At 46.7% G+C, this 26,473-nt stretch overlaps 1 protein-coding gene across 1 annotated transcript; it reads right to left on the minus strand.

The window, feature by feature from the left end:
- Nucleotides 1-249: 249 nt before the first annotated feature.
- LOC120916901 (3-galactosyl-N-acetylglucosaminide 4-alpha-L-fucosyltransferase FUT3-like) lies at nucleotides 250-23,566 on the minus strand. The gene is made up of 2 exons (XM_040327846.1): nucleotides 23,388-23,566; nucleotides 250-1,688 (listed from the first exon to the last, which is right to left on the minus strand). The coding sequence occupies exon 2, from the start codon at nucleotides 1,584-1,586 to the stop codon at nucleotides 495-497; it is 1,092 nt and encodes a 363-aa protein (XP_040183780.1). The 5' UTR covers nucleotides 1,587-1,688; nucleotides 23,388-23,566; the 3' UTR covers nucleotides 250-494.
- Between the last annotated feature and the right edge of the window lie 2,907 nt (nucleotides 23,567-26,473).

The raw sequence follows: 26,473 nt of genomic DNA on the forward strand, positions 1-26,473 counted from the left end.
CGGCTCTCCCCGTTCTTCAGCTCCGGGGAGCGATCGCGACGGAGCGGCTATAAACGAATAGCCGCGCCGTCGTCCCGGATCGCTCCCCGCGGGAATCCGCCCGCCGCACGCAGCGGAGGGGGTCCCGATCGGACCCCCGACCCGCTAGAAGGCAGGGACGTATATATACGCCCATCTGCTTGTACGTGCCTTTCTGTGGACGTAAATAGGCGTGAGGCGGGCGTTAAGTTGTTAAATGGCGTAGATAGGCTGTGAAACATCTCCAAAACTACAGGTCAGGTCCAGTTGAATGTGACTTGTTAATACTAGTTATACCATGACCTGGAATAATAAGAACCTTCACAGACAACCTGCGTAATTTATATACATTCTGTTTTAAAGGAATGAGGTGGCAATTGCTTGAGAGCGCCATCAGATTTAGTGTACTGCTAACCTCTTCATGCATAATTAACAAGTGACTAATATTATCTTTAAAAAAAGTGCATTTTATGTAATCACTTAAACCATTCAGCAATACTTGGAATTGCCCTATAAGTCGGTGCCTCCTTCAGTGTTTTACAAACTTTACAATATTCCGTTATCCAGGTTTTCCTCTTTTCTGCAGGTGCATAATGAGACCTCCAGTTAAAATATTGTCGGTATCTTTGGTCATCCTTGTCTAAACGTAGAAGATAGGCAGCCAGCTCTTGTGCGGATGAAAAGTCATCCACATGAATAAATGAGTCCGGAGGCATAAAGCGCTCATAGTTTTTACGTGGTGGACCCAGTACAACTGGTACTACTCCTGCATAAAATGCATTGTACCAGAGTTTCTCTGTGATATAATCCTCATGAACAGAATTCTCAAAAGCCAGGTAGAATTTATACTTAGAGAGGATTAAAAAGTGGTCTTTTCTTGGTAAAGGCATATGATACTTTCCATAGATGTCAACGTGAAGATGTTTCTTTAGTTTGATAAAGTAGTGCACTCTCTTCTGTTTGCGGCTCCAGTTGCTTACTATCCATGCCACAAATTTGGATTTACTGGGAAGTGTGAATTTTTTTGCTTCATTGTTACTTTCTAACCAACCATAAGGGGTAAAGATGTTTGAATCACTCCTATAGGACATAGTCAGGTTTATGATATTGTCCATAATGGTGAGCTTACGCAGATGTTCTGGGGGCTCCATATTAAACCAGATCCAGTACTGATTCAAAGGTCTTGGAGTTGGGGGTAATTGTTTCTTTGAAGTTATATCTCTGTGGTGAATAACAACAGCATTTGCTTCCAAATACATGCTTCTATTCATTGTGAAGAAACACCCAGATGAATCAACCAATGGAGGACATTGGTTAAGAGGGAAGGTGTGTTTTGAAGGCCATGTCCACAGTAGAATAGTAAAGAGAAATTTGTTGGATATCAAAGTCATTTTAGGTGTCACTGAGCAATTAGTTTGCATTTTTATTTCAGCTCTTGGGTGCAAATGTATTTGGGCAGGTACTTTGTTTGCATTATAATAAGCAAATATGGAAAATATATTATAACCCTGTAGAGACAAACACAAAAAAATGCAGCCCAACTTGAATGATTGCTTAAAGCGAGCCATCGCAAAAGTATTGTATATTTTTCTGTGGCAATTTAAGCAGGTGTGTTAAGATGACGCTGGAATAGGTTTCTTTTTTCCTTGTAGTATTTATTGTTTTGAACCCTTTGGAAAAGAAAAATACATTTTAGTTACATTTTTCTGTAATACTATTTTAAAACCTATATCCTTTTCTATTTTTTCTTTCTATTTTTAAATTCTAGCAATAATTGTTGATAAATAATGTTTGTCCTGTTAGGAATGGGCTTGCACTAAGCTCTAAAAACGTTTATAAAACTACAATAGTATCCCTTGGTACGGTGTACAATACATGTCCCTACATTACAGCTAAATTACTTCTACTTTTTCTTGTTAGATCTGTTTTACTGAAACGACAATCAAGTAGGTATGTCACACAGTGAGTGATATTATAGAAAGAAATTCTTGCATTTTAGCTCAACAAAGAAAATAAAAAAAATAAATACATATAGCCAGATTCAGAAAGACTGGCTTAACTTTGTGCAGGCAAAGCGTATCGCATATACGCTACGCCGCTGTAAGTCAGAGAGACAAGTGCTGTATTCAAAAGTGCGTAAGCACGCCTAATTCAAATGAGGAACAGGGGGGTGTGTTTTATGTTAATCAATCGTGACCCGACGTGCGCCGTCCGTGGACAGATCCCAGTGTGCATTGCTCCAAAGTACGCCGCAAGGACGTATTGGTTTCGACGTGAACGTAAATTACGTCCAGCCCCATTCACGGACGACTTACGCAAACAATGTAACATTTTCAAAATTCGACGCGGGAACGACGTCCATACTTAACATTGGCTAGGCCAGCTTTTTGTTCGACTAATTTTACGCCTGAAAACGCCTTACGTAAATGGCGTATCTTTACTGCGACGGGCAAGCGTACGTTCGTGAATAGGCGTATCTCGCTGATTTACGCATTCTAGGCGTAAATCAGCGTTCACGCCCCTAGCGGCCGGCGGAACTAGACAGCTAAGATACGACGGCGCAGGCGGTCGTATCTTAGCTACATTTAAGTGTATCTCAATTTGAGAATACACTTAAATGTACAACGGCGTAAACCTCTCTGAATCTGGCTATTACTGTATATACTGGACCGCTGCAGCCCATACACTGGGCCAATACCAAATAAAAAAAATTAAATATATATATAGTATGTTAAATAAATTCTAGTTGATAATGTCCATATACTGGTAAAAGTGCCCAGCCTGGCATGCTCAAAAAGTTCTTCACAAAAGTGCTCAAATTTGCTCTTTCAAAAAAAAAAAAAAAAAATGACCGCTTACCAAACGATATTGACGAATTACAGAGATCAAAAAAAGCATGACATCCATCTCCAAGTAAAAGGCTACCATATCAAATCAAATCGTGACAGTAGACTTCCCCAATGGATTAAATGGGATCATAAAGAACCAGCCCTCGTGGTCTCATAGAATCGCTCTATACAGGATCATGTATGAAAAATAAGCAGGGAAAAACTCATAGCGTAACACAGCCAAAAAAGTTTTATTTAAAAAAGAGAAGTTGCACTCACATTTAGGCAGTACATAAAAGGGTCCAAACCAGTGGCGGCTGGTGCTCAAATTTTTTGGGGGGGGCGCAAACGAAAAAAAAAAAAATTGCAGCCTCACTGTGCCCATCACATGCAGCCACTGTGCCATCAAACGCAGCCACTGTGCCATGCCACCAAATGCAGCCACTGTGCCATCAATTGTCACCACTGTGCCATGCCATCAAACAGCAACTGTGCCATCAATTGTCACCACTGTGCCATGCCATCAAACGCAGCCACTGTGCCATCAATTGTCACCACTGTGCCATGCCATCAAACGCAGCCACTGTGCCATCAATTGTCACCACTGTGCCATGCCATCAAACGCAGCCACTGTGCCATCAATTGTCACCACTGTGCCATGCCATCAAACGCAACCACTGTGCCATCAATTGTCACCACTGTGCCATGCCATCAAACGCAGCCACTGTGCCATCAATTGTCACCACTGTGCCATGCCATCAAACGCAGCCACTGTGCCATCAATTGTCACCACTGTGCATGCAACACAGCAACTGTGCCATCAATTGTCACCACTGTGCCATGCCATCAAACGCAGCCACTGTGCCATCAATTGTCACCACTGTGCCATACCATCAAACGCAGTCACTGTGCCATCAATTGTCACCACTGTGCCATGCCATCAAACGCAGCCACTGTGCCCCTCAACTGTTGCCACTGTGCCAATTGTCACCACTGTGCCCTTTAATTGTCACCACTGTGCCCCATGATGCCACTGTGCCCATTGTCACCACTGTGCCCCATGATGCCACTGTGCCCATTGTCACTCACCACTGTGCCCCATGATGCCACTGTGCCCATTGTCACCTCTGTGCCCTTTGTCACCACTGTGCCCCATTATGCCACTGTGCCAATTGTCACCTCTGTGCCCTTTGTCACCACTGTGCCCCATGATGTCACTGTGCCCCTTTCCCTGTAAAAAGCACTTACCTGAGGATTCCATGTGCTCCCTCGATGTCTTCTGCCGCTGTGGTGAAGCTTCAGCCAATCAGGTTCCTGATAACCAGAATCCGGGAACCTGATTGGCTGAAACGGCCGTTTGTCTTATACAATGAGCGCAGATTGCCTGCGCTCAGAGTATAGACAGCTGAGAGCCGGAGAAAAGCCTATCAGAGCCGCTGGCTTTGATAGGCAGTTCCCCTCAGCCAACCAGCTGCCGCTATTCGGGTAACCGGCGTCCCGCATCCGGTTATCTGAATAGACCAGGCAGCGCTGGCAACCAACAATAACATACATTTGTGCATTTATGCACGAATGTGTGTGTTATTTGCGAGAGGGGGTGGCGCTGCAGCGCCCTCTATAGACGGCCACCAGAACTGCGGCTAAAATGTCAAAATGACGTTTTAGCCGAATAAAAGTTCTTAAAGGGCCCGTTTTTTTTTTTTTTTGTGACTGTGGGAGGGGGGGGGGGGGCGGCGCCCGTGCGTTCCTATGGACGGGCCGCCACTGGTCCAAACCCTCCAATCCCAGAGGATGCCATTTTTGGGAAAAAACGTCGGGCAGAGAGTGTGTGACCACGTACTGGTTGGTCGGAAGACACAGCAGCTGGCAATTTTTATGTTTGAAACCTTTTATGTACTGCTTAAATGTGAGTGCAACTTCTCTTTTTAAATAAAGCATATTTGGCTGTGATACGCTATGAGTTTCTCTTTTCTTGTTTCTCATACATGATCCAGTGGAGAGCGATTCTATGAGACCGTGACTGGCTGGTCCTTTATGATCCAATTTAATCCACTAAGCAAGCCTTTTCCTTCCAGATGGATCCCTGTAATTCGAGATCAATATCGTCTGGTAAGCGGCCATCTTTTTAGAAGGCGCACATTTACATTTGAGCACTTCAGCACTTTTGTGAAGAATGTTTTGAGAACTGGGAACTTTCATCACTATTACCTGTATATGGACATTATCAACCAGAATTTATTATTACTGTAAATAGTATGTTGTATTTTTTGTAAAGAATATTGATTTACACATTACTCAACTACATATTTGAGGCATTTAAGGTCCATGCATTGCTGAAATATGCACATCTTTTTTTGCACTTTAAAACCACAGATTGATTAACTATTTAAAGAGACAGCGCGCTATTATTTTAAATGTCACACAGTTATACAGTTTTACCACTTTATGGAGCAATGAAAGACAACCTTCTGAAGGAACTAGCTAATGCTCTCTATTCAGAATGCACAAAATAAAATGTTTGTGCTAACTGTAAAATCCTTTACTTAGAGTCCATTGGGGGAGAAGTTTTAACCTACAGGTTATACTGTCACAAACAGGAGGAGTGGACATTGAAAACCTAAAAAATGTACTCCTGTGCAGGATAAACCCTCCTACTACCAGCATGCCTTTGTTTTGTAGAGCAGGGCTCAAAATTTCAAGTCCTGAGCTACTAGCCAGGCCTCAAGGGTTACTCGCCACCAGTTCGCCCACCCAGCCCGCCCCTAATTCCACACCTAAACACGCTCTCATAAAATGACACTCAAATGTATTATGCAGAATTAAGTTATTAAAATAAATATTAACAACAACTGTATCCGTGCCCACCAATGCAGGCTGCGTGTGTTCACCATGCAGCCTTGTGCCCACCAATGCAGCCTTGTGTCTAGTGCCCACCAATGCAGCCTTGTGCCCACCAATGCAGTCTTGTGCCCAGTGCCCACCAATGCAGCCTTGTGCTCACCAATGCAGCCTTCTGCCCACCAATGCAGCCTTGAGCCTAGTGCCCACCAATGCAGCCGTGTGCCCACCAATGCAGCCGTGTGCCCACTAATGCAGCCGTGTGTCCACCAATGCAGCCGTGTGCCCAGTGGCCACCATGCAGCCATGTGCCCACCAATGCAGTCTTGTGTCCACCATGCAGCCGTGTGCCCATTGCCCACCAATGCAGTCTTGTGCCCACCATGCAGCCTTGTGCGCACCAATGCAGTCTTGTGTCCACCATGCAGCCTTGTGTCCGCCAATACAGCCTTGTGTCCACCAGTGCAGCTGTGTGCCCACCATGCAGCCGTGTGCCCACCAATGCAGCTTTGTGCCCAGTGCCCACCAATGCAGCCGTGTGCCCACCAATGCAGTCTTGTATCCACCATGCAGCCGTGTGCCCAGTACCCACCAATGTAGCCTTGTGTCCACCATGCAGTCTTGTGTCCACCATGCAGCCGTGTGCCCACCAATGCAGCCGCGTGCCCACCAATGCAGCCGCGTGCCCACCTACGCAGTCGTGTGCCTAACAATGCAACCATGTGCTCACCGATGCAGTCGTGTGCCCACCAATGCAGCCGTGTGCCCACCATGCAGCCGTGTGCCCACAAATGCAGTCTTGTGTCCACCATGCAGCCGTGTGCCCAGTGCCCACCAATGCAGTCTTGTGTCCACCATGCAGTCGTGTGCCCACCAAGGCAGTCTTGTGTCCACCATGCAGCTGTGTGCCCAGTGCCCACCAATGCAGTCTTGTGTCCACCTTGTAGCCGTGTGCCCAGTGCCCACCATGGAGCCTTGTGTCCACCTTGCAGCCTACCTGTGCAGCCAAAGAGAGGAACAGGAGAGCCGCCCAGGTGATTAGAGCGCAGCGGGGGAAACAGTGATAACAGCTTTCATTTCAATAGCCGTGTTCCCGCCGTGCAACATCATATACAGCCCTGGCCGGGGGAACGTTGATAGACGGATGACCCGTCCAATCCCAGTGACGGGTGATCTGTCAATCAAAGTCCCGGGACCAGGGGGCGGAGCTGTATCTGACAGCAAGTTGCGGGGAACACGTCTATTGAAATGAAAGCTGTTATCAGCAGCTTTGCACAGAGCAGCCCAGATCCTCCTCTTCTCGGGTCACTTGCCAGTGCTCCTGGCCCCTCCCTCCTGCTAAGTTCCCCCAGAGCAAGCAGCTTGCAATGGTGGCACCAAAGGAGGACTCACTCCTGGGCCACAGTTCTGTGTATCCATTCACATACACAGCCGCAGCTTGGCCTCACCCAAGGATGGACTGGCCATAGGGACTACAGGGAGTTTCCCGGTGGGCCGATGGCTCAGTGGGCCGTTTTTTAAAACAGAGATGCTGCTTGGAGGACTTTTTTTTAACACCCTGGCAGCGCCCAAGTGTGAAAGCAATCAGGCTTTCACCATGGGACTGCAGCGGAAGCGTTTTTCAGTTGCTTTACAGGCGCTATTTTTAGCCCAAAAGCGCCTAAAAAATGCCTCAGTGTAAAAAAGGGTCCTACACTCACCCCCCCTCTCTCACCCACCCCATTTCCCTCAACCCTGCCTCTCATTCCCCTCTCTCTCACCCTCTCATGATATACAATAAAGGATTTGGTGGGCATGATTTTTCAGGGGGGTGGGGGCAGCATTTTATTGAATAAAGTGGGCCGGTTTGGATGAAGTCCAGGGCCAAATTTTTGTCCCAGTCCAGCCCTGGCCTCACCCCCTATCTCTCCTCATTGGCTGTGATTGGCAACAGTGGGAGCCAATGTCTCGGCCGATGGGGAGAGAGAGTTCCCAGAGAGCCAGGGCTCTCGTTGATATCGCTGGATCATGATGGGCCTCAGATAACTATTGGGGGCTGCTACAAAGAGAAGGTTTTTAACTTTATGCATAAAATGCTTGAATGTAAAAAACCTTGAAACTTTAGTACCACTTTAAGAGAACGTAAAACAAAGGCTCGTGCACAGGGCAGAGAATTTAAGGAAAAAAATGAAAAAGAAGGAAAATGAGAACAAATTTCTAGAAAGATCAATTTAAATTTGTATAAAGCATTTTCGCAAAAGAGAAAAGTGGATCCTTGTAAGCATCAAAAGAGGAAGTTGAAAAACACCTCAGAATTATAGGTGTGCACAGCCTATTGCATTAGGGTGTGCATCCCAAAGCTCAAACACACATGCCTTTCTCTGCAGCGTCAGCTGCACTGGACAGTGAATGAATGGGAAGTGCTCTGTGCTGAGCGACTTCCTGTTCATTCACAAACTGAAGCATAGTAAACACAGTTTACTATGCCTAAGTTATGAATGAACACAGTGAGTAAGTGTGTTCACTATGTTTATTTAGAACGGGAAGGGGCTGGTAAATTACATATTTACTAGTCCCTTCCCCCACTCTCCATTCTGAAACATTCCCCGCAGGAGCTGGGGGTAGAGGGGAGGAGAGGAGCCAGTAGCACTGCGGGGGTGGAAGGGCTTCACAATACGGGGGGAAGCCCAAGCAATAGGGAGTAGCCTGACATTAGTGCTGAGGGTTATTAGTGTGTCAGCTGACATTAGTGTTGGGGGTTAATAATGCATCCGCTGAGACCAGTGCTGGGGGTTAATAGTGTGTCTGCTGAGACCAGTGCTGGGGGGTTAATAGTGCATCTGCTGACATCCGTGTTGGGGGTTAATAGTGCATTCAATGAGACCAGTGCTGGGGGTTAATAATGCATCCCCCCCCCCAGTTTTGACTGTGGTATCTTTTGTGCCCCCCATATATTGTTCCTAGAGTCACCACTGCACACACACCACTTGAGCTTTGGTCTGAAATGCCTGACAGCACTGTAACACAGTCCGGCCTCCTAGATCAGACTCCTGTGAGATAGACAGTGATATTGGATCAGTGTGACGTGTATCATAGGAGCCGCAAGCCGGTCTAGGAGGCAGGACTTTGTTACAGTGGCCGCCTGGGAGATTCAAATCCAAGTTCCGTGACAGCAGGAGATCGTCACCTCTCGGTGTGGTAGGCTGCAATTGGTGGGCACTGGCAGGGTGCAATTTGTGGGCACCAATAAGCTGCATTTGATGGGCACTGGTAGGCTGAAATTGGTGGGCACTGGTAGGTTGAAATTGGTGGGCACTGATAAGCTGCATTTTATGGGCACTGGTAGGCTGCATTTGGCGGGCACTGATTAGCTGCATTTGGCGGGCACTGGTAGGCTGCAATTGGTGAGCACTGATAGGCTGCAATTGGTGGACATTGGTAGGCTGCAATTGGTGGGCACTGGCAGGCTGCATTTGATTTGCAGTGATAAGCTGGATTTGGTTGACACTGGCAGGCTGCAATTGGTGGACACTGATAAGCTGCGTTTGATGGGCACTGATAAGCTGCATTTGGTGGGCACTGATGAGGCTGCATTTAATGGGCACTGGTAGGCTGCATTTGATGCATTGATCTTTTGTATTATGTCATCAGTCTCTGACCATCTCTTGTAGTATGTCTGCAGTCTCTGACCATCTCTTGTAGTATGTCTGCAGTCTCTGACCATCTATTGTACCATGTCTGCAGTCTGTGACCATCTACTGTATCATATCTGCAGTCTCTGACCATCTCTTGTAGTATGTCTGCAGTCTGACCATCTCCTGTACTATGTCTGCAGTGCCTGACCATCTTCTGTATCATGGCTGCAGTCTCCGACCATCTCCTGTCTGCAGTATGACTGGGGGCTCTTTCTAACAGACTCTCTAACAGAAGCCCTCTCTGTGCGCATCAGAGAGACCCCCATCCAGGTCCCATTAGTGTACTTTCTTTCTGTATTTTCTTTATTGTAAAAAGATCATGGGATGATCCCATTGTATAGAAGACTTCTTATGGGAGCATCTCTGTCTTTGAGTCGTTGTCATTGAAACATTTGTAAAGGGGAGGGGTTAGTAAGATGACCACGCCCATGAGTGCACCCAGGCATCTGTGACAGTGGCGTAACTAGAACCTTCAGGGCCCTGATGCAAGAAACCATGAAGGGCCCCCCTGACTCCTGGACATGGCTCCTTCCTCCAAGCCCAGTTGCGGAAGGAGGAGAAAGTAAGATGACCACACCCATGTGGGGGCACCAGAAAAATTTCTGCACCCAGGCTTCTGTGACCTTAGGATCGGCCCTGCAACTTAGTCCCCCAGAGCCATGATTGGCAAAAGGCACCCTGCCTTTGGCCAATTATGGCTCTCTCAGCAGAGCGCGCTGTGATTGGCCAAAGCATGCAGGTCAGTTGCATGCTTTGATCAATCATCATACAGCAATGCACTGCCATCTTGCAGTGCATTATGGGGCGCTCCGCGGTGCTTGGATTTCCTGCAAACGCCCCATAATATTTGCTGTTCTACAAACAGGCGAGCACACCAAATGTTCGAGCTCATCCCTAATCAACATCATATAACCTAATTTTGCTGATTTACCATTTCATGGATAGAACATTTGATGTCACTGACAAAAGGAGTTATAAAGTGAATCAGCGCTAAATACTGTGACCAATACTTAAATATAAAGTGCTAATATAGTGCAAATAATAAATGGGTATACATATATATATATATATATATATATATATATATGTGCAAAAATGCAATCCAATGACATCAAAAATAGACCATCAAACAAATATATAAATCCATACCCTTGATAAAGTCACGTGTGGTGTGACGCAGCACGTCGGATTATACTGCTAATTTAAAAAATAAACCGCATATTTTGGATAAAACTACTACACTATGGAGGCTCTTCTCTTCTGTCTATAATCCTGTGGATCTGGAGATACAATTTGAAGTATAGTAGAAGAGTTGGTTATTGAATCTGGATTTCTCTTATCGTCCATGGACGGACACAGCTCCTTAAATCTTGACAAGTGGGTTATGTTCCCTGTTTACGGGAGAGGACTAGGCAGAAACATGTTAAATAGTTAAATACATGTGTAACAATACGCCAAATTAGATTCAGGTTTATGGATCGCAACTGCGGAGACTTCTCAGGTTCGAACCCAGGTTTCACTCTTAACTCAGTTAAGAGTTTGGGTTCTATCATCACAGCCTCAGTAAAGTAAATAGTGCTTATTCCAGCATAAGCAACATTAAAGTAAATCTTGGTATTAATGGTATACCGTGTTTCCCCGAAAATAAGACCGGGTCTTATATTAATTCTGGCTACAAAAAACACACTAGGGCTTATTTTCAGGGGATGTCTTATTTATGTATAAAAAAAAAAACTTCAAAAGTTTAGTTAGAACTGCAGATCGCAGAGAGCCTTGTCGCTGGCTCTGCAGCTTACTCATGTACTTGCAAATGCGTGCAACCAATCATCTGCTTTTAACATATACAGTTAGACAGTTGAATTTGGCTTGCTGTTTGGGTGGTAAGTATGAGCCTGGTTATAAACGTTTACTATTTTACCTATAATACTGTTTGTTTATAAACGCATCTCATTTAAAGTCCCAAAAAAAACTTTTTTTTTTATATCCAATAGGGATGGAGGCGTGTGTTTTTCATACACCTCATTTAAAGTCCCAACCCCAGTTTTCTTTGTCTTATTTATGTATGGTATGTACAAAAAAGTTTCTCCCCTTGTCAGCTCTGGAGTCAGCATTGTGAAATTCTGTAATCCCAAAAATAAATCTTTGTTAAAGACCTTATAAAATGATGTAATCCGTTCTGTAAAAAGATAATATCATGTGCAGTGTGTCTCCCTGTGTAACATTATTGTGGAAAATACCTTATTTACAGTGCCGCTTGCCGCTCACGTGACCCGCTGGAGCTCTTCTTCCCTATTCCAAATACTGCAGAAGGAGGGGCCAAGATGCCCAATGACATCAGCCTCACTCTGAGTACTGCAGTGGGTAGAGACTTAATAAAGTTTTATTTAAAAAAAAACAGCTGACATCAGCAGGGAGGAGAGGAGAAGAGCTCCGGCAGGTCACGTGAGCGCCCAGCAGTGCTGTAAATAAGGTATTTCCACAATAAAGTTACAAAAGGGAGACACACTGCACATTATATAATCTTTTTACAGAACGGATTACATGTTTTTACAAGGACTTTAACTAGGGCTTATTTTTGGGGTAGGGCTTATATTGCAGCCATCCCAGAAACTCACGCTAGGTCTTATTTTCGGGGTAGGGCTTATTTTCGGAGAAACAGGGTAGCACAGGTATAGGAATAAATGTAGCCGCAGTACTGGGACTGCACACTAGAGGTCAGTAATGAACACAGGCATAGAAGCAAAGCAGCAAGCAGAGCATAGTAATTGATATCTATAGCAATGAACTTAACCACTTCCATACCAGGCACTTACGCAGCTTCCCGCCCAAGCCAATTTTCAGCTTTCAGCACTGTCGCACTTTGAATGGCAATTGCGCAGTCATGCTACACTGTACCCAAACAAAATTGGCGTCCTTTTTTCCCCACAAATAGAGCTTTCTTTTGGTGGTATTTGATCACCTCTGCGATTTTTTTTTTTGCGCAACAACTAAAAAAAGGCTGAAAATTTGGAAAAAAAATTACGTTTTTATTTTTTTCTGTTAATTTTTTTGTAAATAAGTTTTCTCTTTCAATTACGGGCACTGATATGGCGGCACTAATGGGCAACGATGAGATGGCACTGATGGACATCGATGAGGTAGTACTGACGGGCACAGATGAGGTGGCACTGATTGGCGGCGCTGGTATGCGACACTGATGGGCACTCATAGGTGGCACTGATGGGCACACATAGGCGGCACTGATGGGCACACATAGGCGGCACTGATGGGCACACATAGGCGGCACTGATGGGCACACATAGGCGGCACAGATGGGCACTCATGGGCGGCACTGATGGATACTTATGGGTGGCACAGATGGGCACTGATAGGTGGGCACTGGGCATGGATGGGCACTGTGGGGTGGCACTGATGGACACTGGGGTGGCACTGATGGACACTGGGGTGGCGCTGATGGACACTGGGGTGGCAGCACTGATTTTTGCCAGGTTGCCAGTCAGTGCCCATTTGTGGGCACTGACTGGCATCTTTTTTCTTTTTTTTAATGCTTTTTTTTTTTTTTTTTTTTTTTAGACTTTTTTTTTTTTTTTGCAGGCTTTTTTTTTTTTTTTTGCCCACCCTGGTGCTCCAGGGTGGGCATTCCTGGTGGTCCAGTGTGGCGATCCGAGGGGGGGCTGCGCTGATAAACAATCAGCGCGAACCCCCCCCTGTCAGGAGAGCCGCCGATCGGCTCTCCTCTACTCGCGTCTGTCAGACGCGAGTGAGGAAGAGCCATCAACGGCTCTTCCTGTTTACATCGTGATCAGCCGTGATTGGACACGGCTGATCACGTGGTAAAGAGTCTCCGCCGGAGGCTCTTTACCGAGATCGGAGATGCAGGGTGTCAGACTGACACCCCGCATCACCGATCGCCGCGATGCGCGCCCCCACGGGCGCGCGCGGCATGAAATCCTTAGGACGTTCTAGAACGTCCTGTCAGGATTTCATAACCACTTCCCGGACGTAAATCGGCTATAGGCCGGGCGGGAAGTGGTTAAACATGAGTGCTGTAGTTGACTTTAGTGAAACTCCATAGTACTTGATAAGATTAGCATAGCAGTGAACATAACTTGGAAGCAAGCGACAAGTATGGGATCAGCGTCTAGTAATTGGTTTCTATAGCAGAGTACTTGCGGTTGCAGATAGCTGGGCATGGATGTGCGTCCTGGGAGCCTGGACCTGGTTGATGAGAGCGGCAGCTGCTAACAAGGAGTCCTGGTGATCCAGTTCAGGAAGCTGGAGCTCAGTTCAGGTGAGTCTGGAAGCCCAGATGGCTGTGGCGTTCTGTCAGCAATAGAGGAACACCTTCCTGTCAGTGCTGGGAGTTTAAATAGGCCGAACAGGAGAGAACCAGGAAGTACCACTAGGTGGCGCACCTCCGCAACCACCGTGGGGAGCAAGGCTGCAGAAGTGAGAGGCTATTCAGAAAGAAGGAAGAGAGTTGACTGGGAAAGAAGCAACTATAGTTGTACTTAGTGCAAAGTTATTGGTGTGACGTTACAACATGTTACATTAACAGAGTTGAACAGCCACGCCCAGGGGGCGGTCCCTCCAGACATAACCCTCCTCACTGCAGCTTCAGTTTCGTTCTGCCTAGCAAGGAGAAGGACGTATGGCTCCCTTTGGGCCCAGCGCCCTGAGGAGAAATTGTATTTTATTTTACTTTTTCTTGAAGAATCTTCTTTCAACTGTCAGCTGAGAGACAGGCTGGATAATATAGATCCTTGTAGTCTACTCAGTCCGACCAGCAAGCATGGGCACAGCTTTGCAAAGAGGCTTGGTCTGCCACACCATACCCCATGACTCCTGGGGTGGCCGGTGAGCTTTGCTCCGAGGTCCACATATGACTGGGCTGTGGTGTTGTCTCACTCACAGTGGACCGGGCCGACAGCTACCTCCATTTCGGTTGTAGTTCTGTCAGGAATGCGTCAGCGAGTCCTCGCTTGGACGGGTAAGTACAGTCCCTCCTGCTTCGGTGGGTTGGTACCAGGGGAGGGCTGGCAGCCTTAGGCCTGGGGGGGAATGTCCAGTCAAGTGGCCCATAGAGCGTGGAAAAGTGATGGATCGAGGAAAACAGTCTAAGATTTTTCACGATCACAAGAGTTCGTAGAGAGGCCCCCCTTACATCAGAGTCCGCACAGAGGCCCCCCTTACATCAGAGTCCGCACAGAGGCCCCCCTTACATCAGAGTCTGCATAGAGGCCCCCCTTACATCAGAGTCCGCACAGAGGCCCCCCTTACATCAGAGTCCGCACAGAGGCCCCCCTTACATCAGAGTCCGCACAGAGGCCCCCCTTACATCAGAGTCCGCACAGAGGCCCCCCTTACATCAGAGTCCGCACAGAGGCTCCCTTTACATCAGAGTCTGCATAGAGGCCCCCCCTTACATCAGAGTCCGCACAGAGGCCCCCCTTACATCAGAGTCCGCACAGAGGCCCCCCTTACATCAGAGTCCGCACAGAGGCCCCCCTTACATCAGAGTCCGCACAGAGGCCCCCCTTACATCAGAGTCCGCACAGAGCCTCCCCTTACATCAGAGTCCGCACAGAGCCTCCCCTTACATCAGAGTCCGCACAGAGCCTCCCTTACATCAGAGTCCGCACAGAGCCTCCCCTTACATCAGAGTCCGCACAGAGCCTCCCCTTACATCAGAGTCCGCACAGAGCCTCCCCTTACATAAGAGTCCGCACAGAGCCTCCCCTTACATAAGAGTCCGCACAGAGCCTCCCCTTACATCAGAGTCCGCACAGAGGCCCCCCTTACATCAGAGTCCGCACAGAGCCTCCCCTTACAACAGATTTCGCACAGAGGCCCCCCTTACATCAGAGTCCGCACAGAGCCTCCCCTTACAACAGATTTCGCACAGAGGCCCCCCTTACATAAGAGTCCGCACAGAGGCCCCCCTTGCCCACACATGCCCACACATGACTCAGAAGGAGGAGGAGCAGATGAGCTCTATCTCTCCTCGTGTCTGTGCAGAGAGAGAAGTGGATGTCAGCGCTGGTGTGCGCTGAGACTGAGCTATGTGTGAGATGGGACATAGCTCAGCTCTGCAGCCATCTACCTCGGAGCTGACACAGGCACGGCTGCACAGTGGGAGGTGAGCAGCGGCCGTGACCTGTGTTAACAGAGCTCCAGCAAGCATATTCCTGCTCTGCAAAAACAGCATTTGGTAGTGGCGGCCAGTGACTGTGCATAGTGTCACCAGCCCGGGGGGAGATTTCCACCCTGCCAGCCCTCCCCTGGTTGGTACGGCTGAGCATTCCTGGGGTTCGGGGGTCCCTTCTCCTCCCTTCCCTGCTCCTTTCCCTTGCTGCATTGCTAACATTGCCGCTGTCAGGGGGGAGGGGGCCTTCCTGAGGGGACTGTGTTATCTGGCCTGAGTTTTTTCTTTTTTGTATTGGGCTTTCCTGTGAGGGGTTTTTCACTGTTAAAAAGCCCTGTGATGAGCACAGATGTTTATGATTATACTTCAGCAGACGCTGACTGATTGGTGACACCTGTAAAGGTTTTGCTTTTTATGCTGTATCTGTGTCTTATCCTTAGATAAAAAAGCCCTAGGAGGCTTTTCCTGTTTAAACACAGGTCCCTGCAGAAGTTACCTCATGGTTCTTTTCCTCTCACAGGCAGCGCTGGGCAGTCTCCTCCTGAGGGAGTCCCCTGGTTACCCCTGGTCAGCGCAGCAAGTGGGTGAGAGGCCCTGAATAGGGCTCTAGGAGCTTTTGTCTATTTGTATGGACAGGTGTGCATATTATAATACACACTATGTAAATATTGGAGTCAGTATCTGGGTTCTTCCCCATCTGCTGGTGGTGGCAGCAGGTGTTAGCACCTGGGATTCCCACAGAGTTTTTATTGTTAGTCCTGGACACAGTGAGGGCGGTATTAAGCCTTTTTCGGCCGCTAGCGGGGGTTAAAACCTCACCGCTAGCGCCCGAATATCGCAGTAAATACGATGGTATAGCCGCGCTACAAATAGCGTGGCTATACCGTCACCGCGACTTTCTTCTGAGAGCAGCTTCTGTCTCCGACCTAGTGGATGGGTTATTCGCATTCAGACCCTCCGAAGATTCGGGTGGGTGTTAAATGTTAAGGCCAGAAGGTGTAGCTCAGTGGCAGCAAGCCTGCCCTCCATGTGTGTGACCCAGGGTTCAAATCCTGGGCATGCTAGGTTCCAACTCAGCGTTGGAGTATCTAGTGTTGATCCAGACTCCTCGGTGGCAAAGGTCCTTCTTCCCCTGGAGAAATTTTAGACTCTTCAGTCTGCGGTGAAGGTATTGGCATCACACAATCGGTCTTCTCGCCAGGCGCCTGCTGGTTCGGGGCCTGTGGGTAGCCTCCTTCAAGGCGGTACTGTATGCCGAGTTCCACACCCTGGTTTTCCAGGGGAAATACTGCCCAGGTGGTAAAAATCTCTTGTCTCTGAAATCATTAGATTCCTGTGCGCCACCTAGTCAGAGTCTCTCTGAGTTGGTGACAGAGATCCCTGACTGATCTTTCTTCCTTCCAGTGGTCGGTGTTTACGACGGATGTCAGCTCACGGGTTGTGAACCTGGGGGGTTCACAAAACAGGGGGGTCCAGTCGGCCCTTAGTCGCTGGACTTGCGTGGACCTACGGCCACACCTCCCTGAATGTGTCTGGTCTCGGTAGCTACCCAGGGTCGGGCCTGGCTAGTGCCTGGTGGGAGACTGCCTGGGAATACCAGGTGCTGTCTACTGTTCATTGTCCTACTATTTTAGGCGATCAGGCTATGCTTCTCCTTGTGGTCGACCGATCTGGTTTCAGCTGGACAACGCCACGGCCGTGGCTTTGGTCTACCATCAGGTATGCCGGCAGGCGGACTACTGGAGTCGCCAGATGCTGGACCAGGGTGTTTCGACTCCCTTGCAGGAGGTGAGCCTCACAGGACATGGATCTCCTGGACGCTCGTCTCCGCCGCAAGGGTGTCAAAGTTACTGGCCAGGTCTAGTGATCTGGTACAGACGCATCAGTCGCGCTGGTGGCCCTGTGGGGTCTGTATCGGTGATTTTTTGCCGTTCCTCCATGGTAGTTGCTTCCTCGACCGCTCCACAGAGTGGAGGCTGAGAAGATCCCGATGATTCTAATTGCTCCAGATTGACCTTAGCGTCCTTGTTCCGCTAATATTGGGCGCCTGGTAGCGGAGGTACCCTGGCGGTTGCCAGGGCAGGAGGTTCCTCTGTCTCAAGGTCCCATACTTCCTCCTGTTGTACAGTCACTGACTTGCTCAACATGGTTATTGGAAGCCAGACTTTAGGTGACCGGGGTCTGTCTGACTCGGTCATCTCAACAGGGCACCGTAGTCTTCTTCCGGAGGATCTACCGTCGCACCTCTCTTGGTGTGAAGGGATGGAGTGACGTCCACGGACATACTCGGTGTCCAGGGTCCTGCTGTTTTTAAAGCTTGGAGTGGATCTAAAAATTGCTTAAAGCACCGTTTGGGGGCAGATTTCAGCCTTGGCTGTGTTCTTTCAGTGGCCTTTTTGCGGCATGTTCCCTGGTGGATCGTCTTTTTTTGTGTGCAGGGGGTTTGTCATATACTTTCCCCTCTTGGCCCATCTCTTCCCCCATGAGTTTTGACTCTAGTGCTCTCAGTTCTTCAGGAACCTTCCTTTTGGAAACATCAGAGAGATTTTCTCTTGACACTATCTCAGAAGGTGGCCCCTTTAGTGGCCTTTACCTCTGTTAGAGGGGTTTCTGAGTTGGCGGTCTTGTCTTGCAAGCCGCCATGCTTGATCCTCCATAAGGATTAGGTAATGGTGCGCCCGCGACCTTCCCTTCTTCCGAAGGAGGTTTCGGCCTTTCATACTTTAGGCGTGGTACGTGCTTTGCGGGTATACCAGCCTACTACGGCTCCGTTTCGGAGCTTCTGACTCTCTTTTGTGTCAGTGTCTGGTCCACAAAAGGGCCTGGCGGTCTCGTCGACCAACATTTCTTGGTGGATCAGGCAGGCCGTCATACAGGACTATGCTCCTAAGGGGCGGGCCCCCCTTTCCGGTCACGGCACTTTCGACCAGGGCAATTGGTGATTCCTGTTTTTTTTTATGACATCATGCGTCGGTCTCACAGGTGTGCGAGACGGCGATTTGCTCGTCCGTTCACGCTTTTTCCAGAATTGACATGGTTGCTGTGAGTGCATCTTATGATGTTTTTTTCAGCCGCTGGCTTTTGTTGGCGGCTGTTTAAAGTTGCACCTCCTCCATTGAGGAGCTCTGCTTGTTTTGGGGTGAAGTTAAAATTGGTTTTACTGATATATTTCCCACCCCTCGTTTTTTGACACTGCTTGGGGATGTCCCACTTGTCAAGATTTAAGGAACTGTGTCCGTCCATGAACGATAAGAGAAAATAGGATTTTTTGTACTCACCGTAAAATCCCTTTCTCTGAAGTCCATGGACGGACACAGCTCCCACCCCTCCTTTTTAGGTTTGTACTGCTTGTTACGAACTGAAGCTGCAGTGAGGAGGGTTATGTCTGGAGGGACCACCCCCTGGGCGAGGCTGTTCAACTCTGTTAATGTAACATGTATTTAACTATTTAACATGTTTCTGCCTAGTCCTCGCCTGTAAACAGGGAACATAACCCACTTGTCAAGATTTAAGGAGCTGTGTCCGTCCATGGACTTCAGAGAAAAGGATTTTACGGTGAGTACAAAAAATCCTATTTTTTATGGAAAAACAGCCTTGAGACTGCAGTGATCCCTGGTTCAGGATACTTCCACTGAGGAGGAAGATAGAACAATCTATCGGGATCAAACATCTTTAATGCATGACTAGACTCGTTGAGGTCTACCCTTAAGGTGAGAGGCTAGAACACACTGGCCCAGATTCAAGAAGCACTTGCGCCCGCGCAACCATAGTTGCGCGGCGCAAGTGCTTACTTGCTCCGGTGTAACGAGTGCTCCTGATTCAGGAACCTCGTTACACCGAATGCAGCCTAGGATGTGACAAACATAAGCCTCCTTATGCCTTCACATCCCAGGCTGCATTCTTGCGTTGGCCGCTAGGGGGCGCGGCCTTTGTGATCGGCGTGTAGTATGCAAATTGCATACTACCACCGATTCACAAGAGTTGCGCGGGCCCTGCGTACGCAAGGTACGGAGTTTCCGTACGGCGCCTTTAGCATAAGGTTGCTCCTGCTAATAGCAGGCGCAGCCAATGCTAAAGTATAGCTGCGCCTCCCGCTCGCGACGTTTAAATTTCACGTCGTTTACGTAAGTGAACCGTGAATGGCGCTGGACGCCATTCACGTTCACTTACAAGCAAATGACGTCCTTGCGACGTCATTTGCCGCAATGCACGTCGGGAAAGTTTCCCGACGGAGCATGCGCTGTTCGCTCGGCGCGGGAGCGCGCCTAATTTAAATGATTCCCGCCCCCGGCGGGATCATTTACATTAGGCAGCCTTGCGCCCGGCTGCTTAGCATATTGCCCGCGCAATTTACGGAGCAACTGCTCCGTGAATCGCGGGCAAAGCGCAATATTTGCGTGGGCGCAGAGAAAAAAATTTGCTCTTTGCCCACGCAAATATTGCGCGATTCTACTTGAATCTGGGCCACTGGGTGCGGATAATAGAACGACATATACAGGCTATTACTTTCATATTTAAAGAGACAATTTTTTGCTATTCTTTTTAAATTTTGGATGCACTTTATTATTATTATTGGACTATATATTTATATATTTGTTTGATGGTCTATTTTTGATGTCATTGGATTGCACTTTTGCACTTTGGGATAAGATATATATATATACTCATTTATTATTTGAAATATATTAGCACTTTATATTTAAAGGGGTTGTAAAGGTTTGTTTTTTATTTTCTAAATAGGTTCCTTTAACTGCTTGCCGACCTGCCGCCGTCATTCTACGGCGGCAGGTTGGCTCTCCTGTGTGAGAGCCCGTAGCTCTACGTCGGCTCTCTATCCAGCGGCGCGCGCCCCCCGACACCTGTGCGCATGCCCGGCGGGCGCGATAATCGCCGGGCACACGCGATCGCTCGTTACAGAGCGGGGACTGGGAGCTGTGTGTGTAAACACACAGCTCCGGTCCTGTCAGGGGGGGAAATGCTGATCCTATGTTCATACAGTGTATGAACAGAAGATCAGTGTTTCCCCTAGTGAGGCCACCCCCCCCCCCACAGTAAGAGCACACCCAGTGACATACTTAACCCCTAGTGTTAACCCCTTCACTGCCAGTGGCATTTTTATAGTAATCCAATGCATTTTTATAGCACTGATCGCTATAAAAATGCCAATGGTCCCAAAAATGTGTCAAAAGTGTCCGAAGTGTCCGCCATAATGTCGCAGTACCGAAAAAAAACGCTGATCGCCGCCATTACTAGTAAAAAATAAGTATTAATAAAAATGCCATAAAAATACCCCCTATTTTGTAAACGCTATAACTTTTGCGCAAACCAATCAATAAACGCTTATTGCGATTTTTTTTAACAAAAAATATGTAGAAGAATACGTATCGGCCTAAACTGAGGAAAAAAATAGTTTTTTATATATTTTTGGGGGATATTTATTACAGCAAAAAGTAAAAAATATTATTTTTTTTCAAAATTGTCGCTCTATTTTTTTTTATAGCACAAAAACTAAAAACCGCAGAGGTGATCAAATACCACCAAAAGAAAGCTCTATTTGTGGGAAAAAAAGGACGCCAATTTTGTTTGGGAGCCACGTAGCACGACCGCGCAATTGTCAGTTAAAGCGACGCAGTGCCGAATCACAAAAAGTACTCTGGTCTTTGACCAGCAATATGGTCCGGGGGTAAAGTGGTTAAGCTAGTGCATTGTTGGTTTTTCTTCGATTTCCCTTCTAAATGTTTTTTTTCTTTGTCTTAATTTCTCACTTCCTGTTCCTCCTCAGTAAGCTTGCCCTATCATCCGAGCCGTTTTGGCGGGGGTTAGTCAGCGTGCTCGCCCCCTCCCTTGGGACTACATCCCTGTGGGGAGACGCTGGCTGGGGGTTATTCAGCGTGCTCGCCCCCTCCCTTGGGACTACGTCCCTGCGGGGAGACTCTGTGTTCACAGCGTCTGCCTGCAGGGATGAACCCCCAGCCAGAACGGCTCGGATGATGGGGGCAAGCTTACTGAGGAGGAACAGGAAGTGAGAAATTAAAGCGGGAGTTCACCCGAATTTTTTTTTTAACATTAGATTGTGCCTAATTACGGGAAGCAGAATCGGTTGTTTTGTTTAAAATCAATGCAGTACTTACCGTTTTAGAGATAGATGTTCTCCGCCGCTTCCGGGTATGGTCTTCGGGACTGGGCGTTCCTATTTGATTGACAGCCTCCCGGCGCGTTTGCACAAAGCGCGTCACGAGTTGACGAACGTCGGTGCGGCTCTATACGGCGCCTGCGCACCGACGTTCGGCTACTTTCGGAAACTGGTGACGCGCTGTATGCGATGGTCGGAAGGCTGTCAATCAAATAGGAACGCCCAGTCCCGCAGCCCATACCCGGAAGCCACGGAGAACATCTATCTCTAAAACGGTAAGTACTGCATTGATTTTAAACAAAACACCCGATTCTGCTTCCCGTAATTAGGCCCAATCTAATGTTAAAAATTGATTTTTTTGGGTGAACCTCCACTTTAAGACAAATAAAAACATTTAGAAGGGAAATTGAAGGAAAAGGTAAGTGAACCAACAATGCACTAGCTTAACCACTTGCTTACTGGGCACATATACCCCCCTCCTGCCCAGGTGAAATTTCAGCTTTCGGCACTGCATCGCTTTAACTAACAATTGCGCGGTTGTGCGACGTGGCTCCCAAACAAAATTGACGTCCTTTTTTCCCCACAAGTAGAGCTTTCTTTTGGTGGTATTTGATCGCCTGTGCGGTTTTTATTTTTTGCGCTATAAACAAAAAAGTGAGACAATTTTGAAAAAAATACAATATTTTTTACTTCTTGCTATAATAAATATCCCAATTTAAAAAAATAAATAAAATCGCAATAAGCGACTGGTTTGCGCAAAAGTTATAGCGCTTACAAAATAGGGGACAGAATTATTACTTTTTACTAGAAATGGCGGCGATCTGAGATTTTTAATGGGACTGCGACGTTATGGCGGACACATCGGACACATTTTTGGCGCCATTCACATTTATACTGCGATCAGTGCTATAAATATGCACTAATTACAGTATAAATGTGACTGGCATTGAAGGGGTTAACACTAGGGGGTGAGGAAGGGGTTAAATGTGTGTCCTATATAGTGTTCTAACTGTGTGTGGAGGGGGGTGACTGGGGGGGTGACCGATCTGTGTCTCTATGTACAAGAGACACAGATCGGTCTCCTCTCCAGAGACAGCACCGCTGCCTCTGTGTAAAACGGCAATGAGAGATGATCTCATATGTTTACATATGAGATCATCTCTCATTGGCCGCACAGATCGCATCGCGAACGGCCACTCTGATTGGCCGTTCGCGGCGATCTGTAATTGGCTGTGTCCGAGGGACACGGCCAACACAGATTTTCCCCGCAGCGCGCTCTGGAGCGTGCGCGGGGACCGCCCTAAGGGGCGGACGTCAATTGACGGCAGTTTGGAGATTGGGATCCGCACTGTAGCCGTCAATTGACGGCAGGCGGATCCCAAGTGGTTAAAGGAACCTATTTAGAAAATAAAAAATGTACCTTTACAACCCCTTTAAGTATTGGTCACAGTATTTAGCACTGCTTCACTTTATCACATACATATCCATTGGTGCTGGCAACACTAGAAGTTCAGCAGCTATATACACTTTGTAGTAAGCACTTTTTCTGCTCTTATCGTTAACACTTCTAGTAGTGCATCAGTACCTCACATATAATACTGACAAAAGGAGCTAATTTCATGTAAATAAAAGGCAGGACACATTTGATTTAGCTTGCTTATCTCTAAATATGTCAGTATTGTATGCAGTTTACCATAGTATGCACGGTATATGCAGATATATGAAATTACAAATATATGTATAGTACTCACCACTGCAGCCTCCACCTCAATTGGGTTTAAATTTACTCCACAAACAGATACTGAAGTAAGATGATAATTCAGCTAAAGAAGGAAACGGAACAAATAGAAGTATGGATAACTAAGAACGTTTCTATGTCTCAGTCTGAAAATAAGTGTTTATCTGATAAAAAAGCCTTCCAAGGACTCACTGAACAAGGTTTTCAGGTCCAGCTCTGGCATTTTCTTTAGGCCCGCCTTATGTGGAAAGAAACATTTTAAATATGACATTGTCCTGGATTCCTAATGCAGTATTAGATTACTCATTAAATGCTAAAGTCAGTTGAAGGATATTTTTATATAAATATGTGAATTGAAAAAAATATACATTTATTAGTGTTTAAAATATTTATCACCATCAGCAGAATAAAGAAAAAATTAAAAGAGGCCTCACTACTTGTCAAACCTGTCTAATCTAAAAGGACAAATAGCTCACTGACTATCTCATTCCAGAGAAACCTGAGCTGGGACATTCACCATATACCACTTACTGAGAATGGTTGGTATTTAAAAAGAAATATACCAGAAAATGTAAAAGTGAAAAAATGTCAACAAGATGAATGCATTCAACTCTGTCTTCACCTGGGAACTGGCCTTTCTTAATGCATTTAATCACTCCTGGTGCTTAACCGCTTAAGGACCGCCGCACGATGATATACGTTGGCAGAGCGGCACTGCTGGGCATAAGCACGTACAGGTACGTTGCCTTTAAGAGCCCAGCTGTGGGTCGCGCACACCTGAGTTCCATTTCGCGCCCGTGGGACCCGCGGACCCGATCGCTGTGAGTGTCCCGCGATCGGGTCACAGAGCTGAATAACGGGGAGAGATAAGTGTAAACAAACCTTTCCCCGTTCTTCCTAGTGGCACTGGCAGTGATCGTCTGTTCCCTGTCATAAGGAACGACGGTCAGTGACATGTCACGCCAGGCCACGCCCCCCTACAAAAAGAATCACACACTAGGGCACACTTAACCCCTACAGTGCCACCTAGTGGTTAACCCCTTCACTGCCAGTGTCATTTTCACAGTAATCAGTGCATTTTTATAGCCCCAATGGTCCCAATAATGTGTCAAAAGTGTCTGTGTGCTGCGACATGACGTTGGCGGTATTCCCCATACCTGCAGTCTTTGTACTGCAGTCCACCCTAGGAAGCATTCTCTGGAACTTCCCCCACACACATTTTGCGCCACTATCCTGAACAAACCTCGTCTTTATGGCGACCCAGGTATGACACTGCTATATTTTTACACCCTTATCACCTTAATACAATTTTCTATATCTTTCTACTTCCCCACATCTTTCTCTCACAATTATCTGGGGGAACTCATCCCCTTTGTGTCACTTTAGGACAATCATTGTTCAACTACTTGTAAACATTGTTACTACTAGGTTATTATTATTATTTTTAATAAGACACAATCCTACTATACCCATTCTATTACCAGTCACTAAGTTAGGCACCCTTTACCATAAAACTTTTTCTCGTGATTTATACCACTCCCACAATTCACAGGGTCATTCCCATTGGAATGCTCTTTCCTAATGCTATTTCCATCTTTGGTTTGGGGTTCGCCGCCTCGGGTTCCAGTGCTGACTGACTCCTCGGCCTGCCACTAGTCTCCAGGTCCATGTCCAGACTCCGATATGACTTGCAAGTATGAGTAATATACTTTATATACTGTATATATTTTTTCTAAAGCTTAATCTTGTTGTTACATGACTATTTATTATTATACCTACCTTTAATATCCATAGACATATCCTGTGCATCTGCTCCTGAAGAGTAGCGCTACAGTTACAAAACGCGTCAAGCTAAATAGATGCTTTTCCCTGCAACCCTTTCATCTAAATTACCATTACCATGGTTCACTGGAATATGCCAATCTACAATTTACAATGGAAATACATTGCAACCTGTCTGATGTGGTTTTTATGCTATTATTGTGGCTCTAGGCCAGCAGGCTATCACTGTGTCATTATGCTATTCTGTTTTTTATTATGTATCATGTTATGGAATAAATGTTTTTTATTACCCTATTATGATGGCTATGACGTTTATGCATTTACTATATGACACCATTGATGGCCCCAGTGCCGGCCCAAGACATTGTGCTGCCTGGGACCAAGAATGAAACGCTGCCCCCCCCCCCCCAGAAAAAAAAACACGCCAACCAAAAGGCCCCCACATTCATTATTTTATATCATGATAACTAAAGGGGACCCGTCATGGCTCTATACATGTATAAAGGAGTATAAAGAGGACCTGTCATTACTCTTTACATGTAAAGGAATATCAAGAGGACCTGTCATGGCTCTATAAATGTATATAGGGCTATAAAGAGTACTTGACATGGCTCTATACATGTATAAAAGAGTATAACGAGGGCCTGTCATGGCTCTATAGATGTATAAAGAGAACCTGTCATGGCTCTATACATGTATAAAGAAGTATAAAGAGGACCTGTCATGGCTCTATACATGTATATGAGGACCTGTCATTACTCTTTACATGTAAAGGAATATAAAGAGGACATGCCATGGCTCTATAAATGTATATAGGAGTATAAAGAGGACCTGTCGTGGCTCTATACATATATAAAGGAGTATAACGAGGGCCTGTCATGGCTCTATAGATGTATAAAGAGGGCCTGTCATGGCTCTATACATGCATATAGGCGTATAAAAGGACCTGCCATGGCTCTATACATGTATCCAGAAGTATAAAGGGACCTGTGAATTGCCGGCGGCCACAATGTCTTTTGCGCAAACTAATCAATGTACGCTAATTGTGTTTTTTTTTTTTGGTACCAAAAATATGTAGAAGAATACATATTGGCCTTAACTGAAGAAAATAGTTTATTTTTCAAAATTTTGGGGATATTTATTATAGCAAAAAGTTAAAAAAAATATATATTTATAGCACAAAAAATAAAAACCGCAGAGGTGATCAAATATCACCAAAAGAAAGCTCTATTTGTGGGGAAAAAAAAGAACATCAATTTTATTTGGGTAGCGGAGCTGGCGGAACGGGCTGGCGGGCATCAGTATGCTGCCCCCCTA

The sequence above is a fragment of the Rana temporaria genome, chromosome 11 (assembly GCF_905171775.1).
Source record: "Rana temporaria chromosome 11, aRanTem1.1, whole genome shotgun sequence".
NCBI lineage: Eukaryota > Metazoa > Chordata > Amphibia > Anura > Ranidae > Rana > Rana temporaria.